The sequence below is a fragment of the Emydura macquarii genome, unplaced genomic scaffold, assembly GCF_026122565.2.
Source record: "Emydura macquarii macquarii isolate MOO-44397 ecotype Brisbane River unplaced genomic scaffold, CSIRO-AGI_Emac_v2 contig_2636, whole genome shotgun sequence".
Classification (NCBI taxonomy): Eukaryota; Metazoa; Chordata; order Testudines; family Chelidae; genus Emydura; species Emydura macquarii.
This window is the reverse complement of record NW_027132773.1, coordinates 37493909-37507896: the sequence shown is the minus strand read 5'-3', so window position 1 is coordinate 37507896 and position 13988 is coordinate 37493909. Positions and strand designations below refer to the sequence as shown.

Here is a 13988-nt window from a genome sequence, read left to right as displayed (position 1 = left end):
GCGGTGAGAGGGGGATTCGGCGGCGGAATCGGCGGCGTGTTTTCCCTCGCATGCCACCGAGCCGTCTTCCGCGTACCACTGGTGGTACACGTACCACCGGTTGAGAACCCCTGTTCTAGCCTATAGAGGGCGGTGGCGCCCAAACACTTAGGCTAGGAACGCATGCAGTCAGTGTTGTAGTTGATCCGACTCCATTGACACGAGTTACCTACTTATGCTAAACGCTGCCTCACTCCTCACAGCCTAGTGACTGCCTCTGAGAGTCTGGCTCTGGCGAGGGAGGGAGCACGACTAGTCGAGTCGAGAGTGCACTGGCACCACCACTGACCCATCCCCAACCCAGGCTAAGCTGTCCAGAGACTCCACATGGGATGATGCCACTGGTGGGCTACAGGAAGGTGGTGATCTTGGGCTACAGCTCTGTGGGTGAGTCCGGCCAGGTTCCCTCTGCAGGAGCTGGGAGTGGGTGCCTGGAGCCAGTGGGGTGGGGTGCAGGGTGCATGTGAGGTCTGGGGCAGAGGGTGGTAGAGAGCCTGAGGACTGGCGCTGGGCACTGCACGTGGAGGGATGATGCACGGATTGTCTGCAGGGCATGAGGCACGAGGGGCTTCACAAAGGGCTGCACAGAGGGGGGCTGGTGGGGTGGGGAGGGACAGGCTGCGCAGAGGCAGGGGGTGGGGTGGTGAGGAACTGCCCCCAGGTTCGCCCCAGGGCTGGTGGGGGGAGGAGCAGGGATAATGGCTAATTCCTGGGGTCTGCAGCTCTCTGTCTCTGCTCTTTCCCCCCACCCCCAGTCTGGCCAATAGTTTGGCCCACTCCCCGATGTGGGGGGGCCAGGAGACGGGGTCACTCACTGTGCCACTGGGCTCTGTTTGCCATTGCCATTAAGAGTGGAGGTGACCCGGGCCAGAGGAGGAGGAAGGAAGGGAGGAAAAGGATGGAAATGCAGGGGGCAGAGGTGACACTCTGGGAAGTGTGGCTTTGCTTCCTTAGATCTAGTTTTTATCACCCCGCTTTTGGTGTCTGCAGGTGTCCAGCTGCGGCTCTGGGGCTGCCCTCGAGCTGGCAGTGGGGGGTTTGCTAATAGGCAGGAGATTCCTCCTCCCCCACTGTGGGTCAATGAGTAGAGGGGAAGAATGGGGCCTGGGCCAATCCCCTGATCAAGCCTAAAAACCCCCCACTTGGGGGCCAATTTTCCCCCTGTGTCCCACATCCTGCGCAGGGGGGAGGAACGTTGCTGGAGCAGAACAGCAGAACTTATTGCTGGTGCAAATCTGGACATCTGCATCATCTTGATTAACCTTGATATAGTTGTAACCTGGGGGGTCCTTGTCTCCGTGGAGGGATGAGGGCTTGGTGGGTGGCTCTTAGAGGCTGGAAAGCCAGGCTTTAAGGGTATGTCTACACTGCGATTAGACACCTGCAGCTGGCCTGTGACAGCTGACTTGGGCTAAGGGGCTTGTTTAGTTGAGGTGTAGATGTTTGGGCTCTAGGACTCTGGTCTACACTGCCATGGTGGGAAAGGATGAATTTCACCTCCAGATAGTGGATACTGCAGGGCAGGTGGGGCCTGGGGCAGGGTGGGGAGAACAGGACTAGATGTAGCTTTCCCCATGGTGCCTTGTCCTGATAGGTCTCCCCTCTCCACCGCCAAAACCTATCTGTGATGCAGACATCTCTGGGGTGGGACCCATCACCTGTCAAGGCAGCAGTTTAGGTCAGGAAGGGGGAAGCTTGTCTCAAGACGGAAGGGAGTTTGGGGGTGGGGGTCTGTTGTTTAATTCTTTCCCTCCCAAACACAAAACACCCAACAAACACCCATTGTGAAAGGTTTGGTGTTTCCAAAGGAATTAATCTCCAGGAACAATGATGTCCCTTAGCATCATGGTGGGGCAGTAGCAGGCAGTGCCCCTCCCATAACACAACTGCCTGCTGGGGGTCTCCCATCCACATGCTGGCCTGGCTTGGTTCTGCTTGGCTTGGCCTGGGTTCCTGTGTCTCAATGGGGTGCGGGTGTCCCAGGGAAGCTGGGGGGGAGAGGGGGAACAATCTTGTCTGTGTTTATTTCTCACCCCCTGCTGTTCACACACCTCTCCTCTGGCCTGCAGCTCTCCAGGACGAGTACACCATCCTGCCCCACTCCTTCATCATCGGCATCCATGGCTATGTGCTGGTCTATTTGGTCACCTTGCTCCGAAGGTGAGGGTCGCCCCTGGTGTGGGGCAGTGCTTGAGTCCAGTGGTGGTAGGGGACGTGCTGTGCGAGGGGGGATTCTGGGATTCTGCCCCCCAGCCACCTGTGGCTAGGCTGCCTGTTGCCCGGGAGGCTCTAGGAACGTGACTGGAACTGGTTCTCACACACCAGTGTTGGCTCCGCCCGATCCAAGCTAGGATCCTGCCGGCTCTCCTGTCACCGTGCCCTCTGGGGAGCAAGCTGACTCACTCTGATCCTGCTGCTGGGGAGCGGGGAGGGACTGGGTCCGGAAGGGCCCATTTGGCAGTCACTTCTTGGAGCAGAATTCCCCCAGCACTGGGGTCAGCCAGGAATCCCACCTCTCATGTGGCTGGGGCATATGGCTGAGCCCAGCGGTGGAGCAGTGCATCCACAGCTCCGTCGCTGCTCCTTGGCCATCTTCTGTCTGTAGCTTCCAGGTGGTTAAAACTCTTCACAACAGGCTGTACGAAAGCAGAGGGAAGACCCGGTAAGAGTTCCCCTCCCCTGTCCAGGCCAGGGCCCTTCTGTCCCAATGGTGCTGGCACGGGGGGACCCTCTGTCGCTGCCCTGGCTGACCCTGCTCCATTCCCGGTGCACAGTGGCGGGTCTCCATTTGATTCCAAGTGGGGCACGTCCCCCTTTACCCCCAGCACAAGCAACCAAGGCTGTGGATGCTAACTGAGCCCCTTGGTGCGAGCCCAGAGCCGAACGGGCCATGGCCTGAGCAGTCCTGCTGAGGCAGGGCTGGACACCTGGCACTCTGGGTGTGCCTGGCCCGTGCCCACTCGAGTTGGGACAGGGAAAGGCAAAGGGAGAGGTAGGGGGGCGTGGGCCGGAGGCTGCTGGATCCCAGCTCGCTCATGCTGCTGCGGTGCTTCTGACCCTTCTCCTCCTCTGCAGGATGCCGGTGGTGCTGGTTGGGAACAAGGCCCATCTCTCCATGGACAGGTAAGACGTGACTCCGGTGTTGTGATGGCTGGGTGGTCTGTGAGCCCATTTGTCTCCGCACCCCATCTCCAACCCATGGCCCCTCCCCACATCCAGCATGCTGTCACCTGTGCCGTGGGGCCCTGCTCTCACTCAAACATGGCTCCCCACCATCCCCACAGATGGTGCAGGGAATCTTCACTAAGATCATCAAGGAGATCAATCGGGTGGACAACTCATATGGCAACGAGCGCAACTGCCTCCTTATGCGACTCTCTCGCTCTTGCACCTGGGGTGGCTTCCTCGTCAGAGGTTGTGCCATGGTCAGGGCAGGGGGGGTGCTCTCCTTCTCTGCCTGGAAGTTTCCCTGGCCCCTGCAGCCCTGGGAGGGTAGAATCCATGGTGAGAAGCCACCCAGAGCTGCCTGGCCTGTTGTATTTACAGGTAACCCACAAACACTGTACCTCACTGCCTGGCCCTGCGCTCCCAGGGGGCAGGGCCTGTGTTTGCTCATCCCTGGACTGTGGATTTCAGGTGGTAAAGGGATTGATTAAAGATTCTTTTCTTGGTCTTCTGATGTCGGAATCTTTTTTTCACTGAGCGCTGTTGAAAGGGCAGCATTTGTGGATGGGAGCTGGGGTGGTGTGACTGGAGCAATTAAACTTGGTTTTGTATGCAACAAGCATTTCCTGGCATCCGACAGCTCAGGGTCAGAGAGAGAAAGGGGGGGGAAGAGTGAGTGAGGCTGCAAAATGAGCAGCGCTATGACCACAGGTTGCTTGCTGTGGCTGCCTGTGCGTCAGGCCTTAGAGACGTCTTGGAGGGGGTGGAAGGGGGAGGGATGATTGGTGGCATGCTCCACCCACCATTCCAGAGCAGCTGCACCAAAGATGCAGTGCTGTCATTAGACTTCAGTTAACACACCGCTGTGCCTGGATTAACACCCTGCATTCACAGAGCCCTGTCAGTGGGTCTCAGGATGCTTTGGAAGAACTGAGCCTGCCCTTGAAGGGGTACGCCAGAATTATTTCTGGCTTGGGAGAAACTTTTGAGTTAGGAGTAAGTGATGTGCTCTTGGAAACACACTGCCTGGGTTGAAACTCAGGTGTCCTGGAGCCTCACTGTGTCGCAAGAGTGCGAGTGACTGAAACAGAGAGACCGGAACTTCTGCTCATGCCACAGCAGCACACAGAGACACTAGCATGATGTGAAATTGGGGCTGGCTGACAAAAAGCCAAATAGAATCTTGTGTGTTATGGCTCAGTTGCCTCATTAGGTAATACCATGGGTTTCAACTGGAATATATTGTTAGAAACAAAGGACATAAATCCGCTGTGGTGCTCCCTAGTAGACTGAGGCTTCCTTTCATAATCTCTTTGGGAGCTGAAGTAATCCTCATAAAGGGACAAAATAGACTGGTCATATAAACTTAAGCAGAAATATATGAAACTAGACAATCAGCTTTCTTTATCCTCAATCCGGTTTCAAGAAATGTGTTCCCTCTATCTCTCCTCCTCTCAGGGTTGGTGGTGTTATCTTTTAATTTAGAGTGTAAACACCTTGGAGAAGTGATCTTGAGACAAATCCATCCCTGCTGTAATTCTATTGATTTCATTGAGTTTAGACATATCAGGAGACAAATTCATCCCAGGTGTGTCTGAAGTGCCATACGTACATACAAGTACACTTAAATATATAAAAATCAGTCTTCCTTAAGTGTTCCTTTGTGGGTAAGGTCTATTTCCAAAATTAAAATACATAGAATGGCTAAGAACTGTCTGGAGAAGGGGAGGGGGTATCTTGCCTCAGTCACTTTCCTATCAGAAGCAGGATTTAATAGCGTTTTATTCGTTTGTTAATGAGAAGCTGGAAATCAGAACATCACATTCTAATGCCACTGTCCTAGGAGCATTAGTACTGTCATATGCAGGTCCCTAAAGTGGCAGTGGGACTGATACTGCTGCTTATGGGGAGAGGTAATATGGTTGTAGTAGGACTGGCTTTTAGTTACCTTGCATGCTGGACACTAGAGTGACTCACCGCTATCAATTTTAAGTGGCCTGCAATTAGCAGTTAATTAACATATGATTGTAGGTCTCTTGTTATTCTTACTGTACTTTACTATTTCAAGTGTTTGAGGAAATTGAGGCATTCTCTGAGATCACATAGTTCTCCTGGCTGGCAGGCTGCTGAAGGAAGAAAGAGAGAAATATCTCCTCTTCCATCCCAAAAATGCGAGACGAGCTACCAGACCAGATGCTGCCTGCTGCTGCCACCTTATTAACTCACCCACAGTAGCACTGTTGAAAATCAGTGCTGCTGCATACTGCTGCCTGCTACTGGTCTACTACTGTGTACAGCAGGACATGGCTTTCACCATGTCTTATGCAAGATACTCTAAACTTACAAATTGATGGGAAGTGTCCAGTACTTTTAAAGTGCTATTGCTCAAACATATTAAGCAGGAGAAACTAAAGACAGAAACTGTCAATTAGGAACATTTTATTAGAAAAGTAATTAAAAAAACAAAACCCAACAATACAACTGCATAGAAAGTCTTGCCCCTGAACATCAAGGGTATTAATGTAAACTGTAATCAATGGAAGCACTACCTGGCATATCATATAAGTAGTTTGCGATGGTTTCTGCCCTCACCCCCAGCATCACATCATACCTCCCCTGGGGCATGCAGTATTGGAGGGTCTGTGCTAGCTGCAGGTAACTCCCAGCAGCATTTTCTTCAAGCATCAAAGATGATTCCAACAACCCAACAATTCCTGCTTCAACATGCACTTGGAGTCTATATATATATATAGCTGCCCTAACGTCAGTAGTGGAGTTTCATCTGTGATCCAAATACACATACTTGGTCCCATTAGACCTTAATTTTAACCACCATTCATTCATAGGCATGCACCACCCAAACACTGATTACAATAGACACAGAGCACGAGTCGCTATAATCCAGGGGAAGGGCTCTTTGCTGACTTGAATGATGAGTGAGTCCGCTCGGTATCACACAGGCTGCTCTTACCAGATGGAGTTCTTCATTTTGTGTTGCAGAGGCAGTGCGCTGCCTTCCCTCCCTTGCAGGCCGGGGAACCAGGGCGGGCAAAGGACCCCCCCGGGCGCGAGGGTGCTGGGGAGCTGCTGCAGCTCGGGTTCAGCAGGTTGCTGTTCTGCCATCATCGTGGCTGGCGCGGCGGCAGGGCAGGGCAGGCAGGGCAGCAAAGCACAACGCCGCTGGGGCCACCCGGGCTGTGTTAGTGCTGCGCTGCACCGCGGGGCCCGGGGCGGACCGGTCCGTGTCGGCCCTGCCGGGGCCCAAGGACCAGGCGTGTGGCTGGGGGTGCTCTGGGGCCCTGCGGCCGGGTTGGGGAGGGTTTGTCTTTTAACCTCCCCCGCTCCCGTTGTCACAGCCCGGCACTGCCTAAACGTCTCCACAAAGCGCCCGGCAGGAGAAGGCTCTGCCTGCCCCGGGACTCGCAGAGGCACGGGCCCGCTGCAGCGCTGACAAGGACGCGCGGCTCCCCCCGGCGCCGGAGCGGGTAACCCGCATCCGCGTGCGGACGTAGACGAGGATTATTTGCCTTTTTTTCCAGCGCTGACACGCGGGGCGGGAGATTTGTCTCTAGACGGGGGGGGGAGCAGGAGACTGTGAATGTGACGTCGCGGGGCAACGCGCGCAGCAAAACCCTTCCTCGCAGCGGGCGGCAGTCCCCGTGCAGGCGGCGGGAGGGGGCTGGGCAGGGCGGCGCTGCACCTTGTTTACCCAGCCGCCCGGTCTGGCCGGGCCGGCTCATTACAGCAACAGCAGCAGCGCCCGGGCTGGGGGTGGCTGCCTGTCCGCAGAGGGCTGGGCTGATGACACTGGACGGGGGGGGCGTGTCCTCTGCTGCCCGCGCCCGCCTCCCGGCAGCAGCGGCGGCGGCAGTGTCAGTCGGATCGCGCGCGCCCTGCCTGCTGCTGCCGCCGCGCTCCTCTCCCCCCCTCCCCGTAGGCCGGCAGTGGTAGCGCCCGTAGGCCGCCCACTGCAGAGCCGGAGCCCGGGACGGACGCACGTGGTGGGCCGGCCAGCCAGCCCCGCCCGCAGCTCCGGCCGGGGACCCGCTCCATGCTGCTGCTGGCTGCCTGGGGCCGCCGCCTTCTCCTGGCCGCCGCCCGCCGTCCCTGGCCAGCGGTAGTGTCAGGCTCCGGGTAAGCGCCCTCCGCCGCCGCTCTGCCCGGCCTCGGGGCTGCCTGCCCCGCCGCCCGCGTGGGACCCGCTGCGGCCAGGAGGGCGACGCAGGGCTGGGTTTGCGGCCTGCCTCCTTCTCCTTGGGCCAGGGGGAAGATCTCGGGCCCGGTTTCTTCATCAGTGTTGGGCGGGCCCATGGATAGCTACACCGCCGCTTGCCCCTCACCCTTTGAGAGCTGCAGTGGGGGCTGCCACCTGCTAAGGCAGAGGTGGAGAAGATGTGGCTCACTGCCTCTCCGTGCCCTTAGCTGCAGGGTGGAGCCATGGCCCAGATCACAGACCCTGCCTTTTGGTCCTCCCCGGCCAGGGGTAGATTAAAACAACAACTGTCCCCATCCCCTACTCCAAAATGTAATTTTCTCTCCAAAAAAACAAACAAAACCTTCCCCCAAGCCTCATTAAGCTCTTCTGTCTAACTCCAGTTCTCTAGTGTAAAGTACCTATATCATGCTAGGGCCCAGAGGGCTCAATGTGGATCCCATTGAGAACCCCTTCTTACCTTGTTTTTTCCCTCCCTTTACCCCAGAAGGAAAACTGTTTTTCAGTAATCAGCTGTGCGCTGCCCTTCTTTGAGTGAGGGGCTCAGATCCTAATGATCCTGGCAGCAAGGCTCTATTTTTGTTTCCAGTGGCGTGGAGCATTGCATGCTGGGATCTTTAGCCCCTTGCATATCTGTGGAAAAGATTAAAGCAAGTGAATTCACTTCTGTTTGATAAAATATAGGTGCTGCCAACTTGCCCTGTTTCTATTGGTTGGGCAACATTTAGGCCATCCCTGCCATGTATAATGTTTAAATGATATGGATCCCACACTGTTTTGTGCAGTTGACTGAGGCATCTGCTTCCTGGACTCTCCTATATCATTGTACCATGATACCATTTACTGTTTAAACTAATTTCCTGCTTCATTTGATGGAGAGCCTGCTCTGTGCTCTACATATAAACATTAATACTTTCCATTTTATCTCTTTAAAGTGAAAAGTGCCTGATTGAAGTTCTTTGTGTATCTACAGAACAGATATAGCGCAAGCACAGCAGTGTAAAATTACTCACTGCTAAGGAATAAAGGAGCCCCTTCTATGATTAAGGGATAGTTCAGTCTTCATAAGACCTTGGCCTCTGCTGAAATTGCCAACAAGGGTGCAGGCTCTGTGATGTGGACACTAGTCCACTGGGAACTGGACTAAGTCAATCAAACAGTTGTGAAATAGTAACAGCCTTTTCTCACTAGTGACCTGTAAAGTGAAAGACTGTCTCTCTCAATCACTGTTGAGCCATCTAGTCCCTGAAGTATTAATTCTGCAAATATTTTCTTATATGGTGGACAGCATTTTCTAATTTTGTTTGCTGGTACCCTGTTCTTAGACTAAGTAATCTTTGATAACTCTCTAATCTCTTGTTACTACTGTAATGGGGGGCTTTTAGAAAAACCTAAGAAACTAATAGGTTCACTTCATTTGGCAGGCTTCCCAGTAGGTTGTAACCCTGCAAGGTTTCAGTGCACTGTAAAAGTGATGAATGCTGCCCCATCTGGCCCCTCAGAAGGGGGGAAATCTGTGTTAACTGACATTCTCTTCTCTCCCACAGATACCTGCAAAAAGCCCTTCCATGTGAATACGTAGTAGCTGGTTGGTAAGTTTGGGATGAGTAGAGAAAGGGAGCTGCTTTTCTGTGGTAATCAATTAAAGCTAAATCAATATCAGCCTCTCTTATACCTATTTGAGGACCCATACGAGGAGTTTGCACCAATTTAACTAAATCTGTTTAGAAACCAGTTTATTAAATGGATGTAATTATTGTGTGTAGCACAGATTTAAGCATTTCAGTGTTATTAAAACTATTTTAAAATAAAGTTTCCATGAGAATTTTAAAAACGTAGAATCACTTCTATTAATTATGATTTAATAAAATCTTTTCATAAAGTTTAAATTTTGGGCCAGATTGAAATAGACATCATTCATTGAAAGGTATGAAGAACTACAAGGTTTAGTAACTCTATTTTGCTTGCTTTCTTTGACTCTTTCCTTTTGTTTTTTTATTATTCCTTTGGCATTATTTAGTATTAGTTATAGTTTTATAATAATAAGAAACAATCTCTTTCGTTGTTTTCCTTTTGTTGTTTCTTCATTCTTCGTTTTATTTCTTAGTTCTTCATTTGAGTTTATTATTTTAAATGTTTGTGAAGCAACTTTCTCTCTACTTTATTTGTAATAACATTAATCCTTTTGGTTGTTTATTTTTGCAGCTATATTTACATTTGAGCTAAAGAAAATTTTAAAATCTAATTAGTGAAAAACAAGTAGTGGCTGGAAAAGTGATTGTTTCCATAATAATTGCAGGTCTAAAATTCTTGGAGTACTTATTATACCTGGCTAGTTCTGATCAGTTTCAGGACAGCTGACAATTCAGCAGGTGACAAGATGTACCTAACCTGTAATGAGTCTTCCTTAAATTATAAATCTTAAAATTTTCAAGTGGGAGATGTTATCTAATTATTGGGGAAGTTTCTAGGAAGATTGAACATAACTGTTTGCCGGCAACAAATGATATTTGTTCTCTCTCAAAAAAAATCTGTGTGTGTGGGTGATTTAGGGAAGCAGGTATTATATCTGTTCTGTGTATAATTATGGGAATTTTGATCTCCAGGGCTATTAATCTGGCACCTTCCCAAAGCACTAAACTCACACACAAATCCCTTAAAAGAAATAATAGCTACAAACGAACAATCAAAATCCTTGAGCTAACCTTGCATTTGTTACCTGCTGCAGATTCTGCAGTCCTTGAGCAAGCTAATTTATTGTAGGCTAGCACTCAGGTTAATAAAGGTCTACATTGGTTTGTCCATCTAAGGCCTTGTCTACACTAGCATTTATGCCGGCAAAACTTCTGTTGCTCAGTGGTGTGAAGAAACACCCCTTTGAGTGGCATAAGTTTTGATGGCATAAACGCTTGTGTGTAACTGCTGCTCGGTTAGATGGTTTTATTATGTTGACAGGAGAGCTCTCTCCCATAGACATAACATGGCTTCACAAGCATTCTTTTAGCGGCACAGCTGTGCCACTGTAAAAGTTTTAAGTGTAGACTAGACTTAACCAGCTAGTATTTATTCTGCGTGGTGTCTTTTCTCTTCTCTGTGCCTTTCTTAATTTCTTCTGTCTGGCTGTTCCTTAGTTTCTGTGGTTGTTCTCTTACAATTTCATGGTATCCAACTTCTGTAAGTATCCCAGTTATGAGTGGTTTTTGTTTTTGTTTTTGATCTTCTTAGTAATACAAAACTATTTTTTCAGCTTCTTTGTATAACTAGGCCTCAATGCTCTTTTTTAATTTTAATTGTTATCCATTTACAATATCCTTTCTATAATATGATGCACAGAATTAGGAAGCCCTTTGTATAATGCCTTATTTACCTCTGATTTATATTCTATTTATAGTGATAATTTACATTCAGAAGTGTGGAAAGAGCTTTTATAGGCATCATGAACTTTGAGTTACAAGTTCAGGGTCAGCTCATTGCTTCCATGGGCAAAATTGCACAGAAGGGCTAGGAATAGCTGTGTATTTTAGCTCATGGAGTTTTTATAGAATCTGGGGGGGTAAATGATTTCTTCCCATTTCTCTGGAATGAGTAAGGAGCATAATATTCCAGACCTGTCTGGGTGTCCTAAATACTTTGGGGAAATCTCATAGATCTTGGGACCTCTGGAGCACTTTTAACCCATTTATCATCTTAGGTTTTTAAATAATTTTCTAATTATAATTTAAAACAATTTTCCTTTTCTTCTTCAGCTCCCAAAATTCTGTTCCTGCCAGCCCACAAGTGGACACTCAAGCAGTCAGTGAAGAGAATCAAGTGCTCAGTTCCACAAGAGAGAGTAGTTACATCTCTCCCTCCAGAATCTATTTATTTCACTCTCTGCTTGACCCTCCCCACTCAGGGTTTCCTTCACCTCACCCCTGGTGACTCATTGGTCAGAACTGTGTGTAGAAGAGCAGGAGCTGTTCCTGGGAACAGAAGAGATGAAATAATGTACAGGTTGGGTTAGGGGGTAGTTCATTGAACTTTTGTGTCTGAATTATTGATGCACACAGGATGAAATCTTTTTGGAAGGGGGAATAATACAAAGTAGTCTGATTTAGCTGTAGTGAGATACAGATTAGAAGCTTCTTAGGCTCCAAATTGACATCAGCAGCAAAGTCCATGTGGACAGCTGTATGATAGTTGGGCACTGGCACTCTCATAGCGGTTGAAAATAATGAGAAAAGGAGAGGTAGGAAGGGAAGAGGCCAGATTTGCTGGACGTGTTGCCTTGTTCTTCTCCAGTGCCAGCTGGAAGAGATTCCAGGAGTACCCATTCTGGAAAACTTTCAAAAATGGATGCTATCTCAAAATGTAACCTTCCTTCCTCTGTCTTTCATAAAGACAAACATAAGATACTTTTTTCTCTCTCTGGTGTGGTAAGGTGTCTGTTTTGAACCTTTCACTGTCATTTTCTTATATAACCCCAAAGTCTTTTCTGGAAATAGCACTTTTCTGTCTGAGGCCTTGTCAACACTAGAAAATGTTTGCCAGTAGAAATATATCAATATAGCCACACAGGCAAGCTCCCCTAATGGAGATGCATTTTATACCCACAAAATAGTTATTTTGCTGGTATACCATATACCACCAGTTCTATAAATGAAATAATCTATTCTGGAAGAAGAACATTTTTGCCAGTATAATTGCATCTACACGAGGACTTTTGGCAACACAGCTATATTGGTTAGGGATATGATACCCCCTCCAACTCCTTCCACCCCCTTCGGTCCTCCCTCTAGCAACATAGCTATGCAACAAAACTTTTAAATATAGACCAGGCCTGAGCCTGACATAAGGTATTGATTGTTAGGAGCATATTTTCTGTCTTCCCTCAGTCAGGATCTCTAATCCTAATCCTTTACTCCCCCTTCCCTGCATTATTCCTCTACTGAGACTACTGGGTTTGTCAGGTGTATCTTGGTGGCTGTATCTTTGCATGTAGTTGAATGTACACCTGTGCAAGTCCTTTGAATCCATTGCCCAGGTATAACTTGATACAGAATTTGCTGCTTTGTGTTTGTTGCATGTTTAAAAATAATTTTTTTAAAAAGCAAAGGATTGAGAAATAAACCATTTTAAGTGGTCTTTCTTCTTCCCCAGGACTTCGTACCAGTCTGTGCCTTTAAATATGGAAGCTGTAGAAATGACTAGTGTATCCTTGAAACGTCCTCATTCTGAGGATGAAGTGGCTACAAATGTGGATGGAATTAAAAGGCATAAGATCTCAGGAGAGTCTTCTAAGACAGGAAACAATTCTGAGCAAAGTATTGACACTGTGACTGAACAATCTGGGAAACCTTTGGTTGAGGACAAGAAAGATGACATAATCCTGAATGAGGAAGGTGAGGAGCAAGATGATGAACTGGAGGAAAGTGATGAAGAAGGGGACCCAGAGAGCTTTGCAGACATGATGAAGCATGGACTAACAGAACTTGATGTTGGCATTACAAAATTTGTTAGTTCTCACAAAGGGTTTTCTGGAATCCTAAAAGAGAGGTAATTTTTCATCTTGTACTCCTATGTATTTTAATTCTTTATATTAGCAACTATTGTTCCCCATTTTCCTTCTCTATTTAGCCTAGGAGTCAGACACAGTCATCTCTGGTATAACACCGACACGTATCAAGATACAATAGGATTATCTGCAAGTGTGCCTCACTGCTTTCTTTTTTTAAAATTAGGGTTCTGAGAAAGCTTTAGTTCATACATGGTTGATGTCTTTCTGAAGTGTTTGTATTCTGCTGAATAAAACTGAGAAAAGGAACTCTAAATTATAGGAGGATAATCTTATATTAATTTACTATTTGACTTACTTTCTGCCAACTAGGTACAAAATATACAGTCTAATTACAATACACACTATACACATAAGAAGTACTGCTAAACTATGTAAAAGACGTGACAGAATATTTATGATCCCAAAGTCAAAAAACTTTTTAAAAAACAAGTTAAAGTTGCTATGTGATGATAGGCTAATGGTCCCTTCTGGCTTTAAAATGTATAAATCTAGTCAGTTTATAACATTATGTACAAAACTAAGGCACCTGAAAATAACTGAGGATATCACAAATCTCATACTGCCTACATAGTAAACTCCTTATTCTCATTTCATTACAACACAACATTTTTAACTCTTACTCAAAATAAATACTGTCAGAAATCTCAAAATATAAATTCAAAACCCTTCTGAAAAAACAATGTACAGATTATTGCCCCAATCCAGCAAAGTACTTAAACATGCTTTAACTAATTGGGATACATATATGTACACACCCATACATTTATCAGTTTCAAATTAAAGTAATCATATATGATCATAATTTTACGATAAATAGACAGTGATATGCACTTTTTCTCTGGAACTCCAGATACAACATAGTCCTCAAAGACACTTTGGTATCCCTATTTATTGGCAGATATTCCTTATCCATATGGAAGACCTTTCTTTTGAGAGATCTGGCAAGATGATGACAAACAATATCACTTACTTGCATTCCGTTTTTGGTGAATAACACTGAGGAGTGTTTGGTTA

General features: G+C 47.9%; 1 protein-coding gene and 1 pseudogene across 2 annotated transcripts in view; both read left to right on the top strand.

Moving 5' to 3' along the window:
• The first annotated feature begins 1512 nt into the window (after nt 1-1512).
• On the top strand, nt 1513-6536 carry LOC137164006 (GTPase RhebL1-like; annotated as a pseudogene).
• Nucleotides 6537-7017: 481 nt separating this feature from the next.
• Nucleotides 7018-13988, top strand: part of PUS7 (pseudouridine synthase 7) — a 55951-nt gene continuing 48980 nt past the window's right edge. The window contains exons 1-4 of one of the 2 annotated variants that reach the window (XM_067564485.1): nt 7246-7338; nt 8353-8432; nt 8965-9009; nt 12557-12952. In XM_067564485.1, coding sequence (XP_067420586.1) covers nt 12585-12952 — 368 coding nt within the window. In that variant the 5' untranslated portion in view covers nt 7246-7338; nt 8353-8432; nt 8965-9009; nt 12557-12584. Of the gene's footprint in view, nt 7339-8352; nt 8433-8964; nt 9010-12556; nt 12953-13988 lie in introns of both variants that reach the window. The other variant, XM_067564484.1, reaches the window with a different exon arrangement.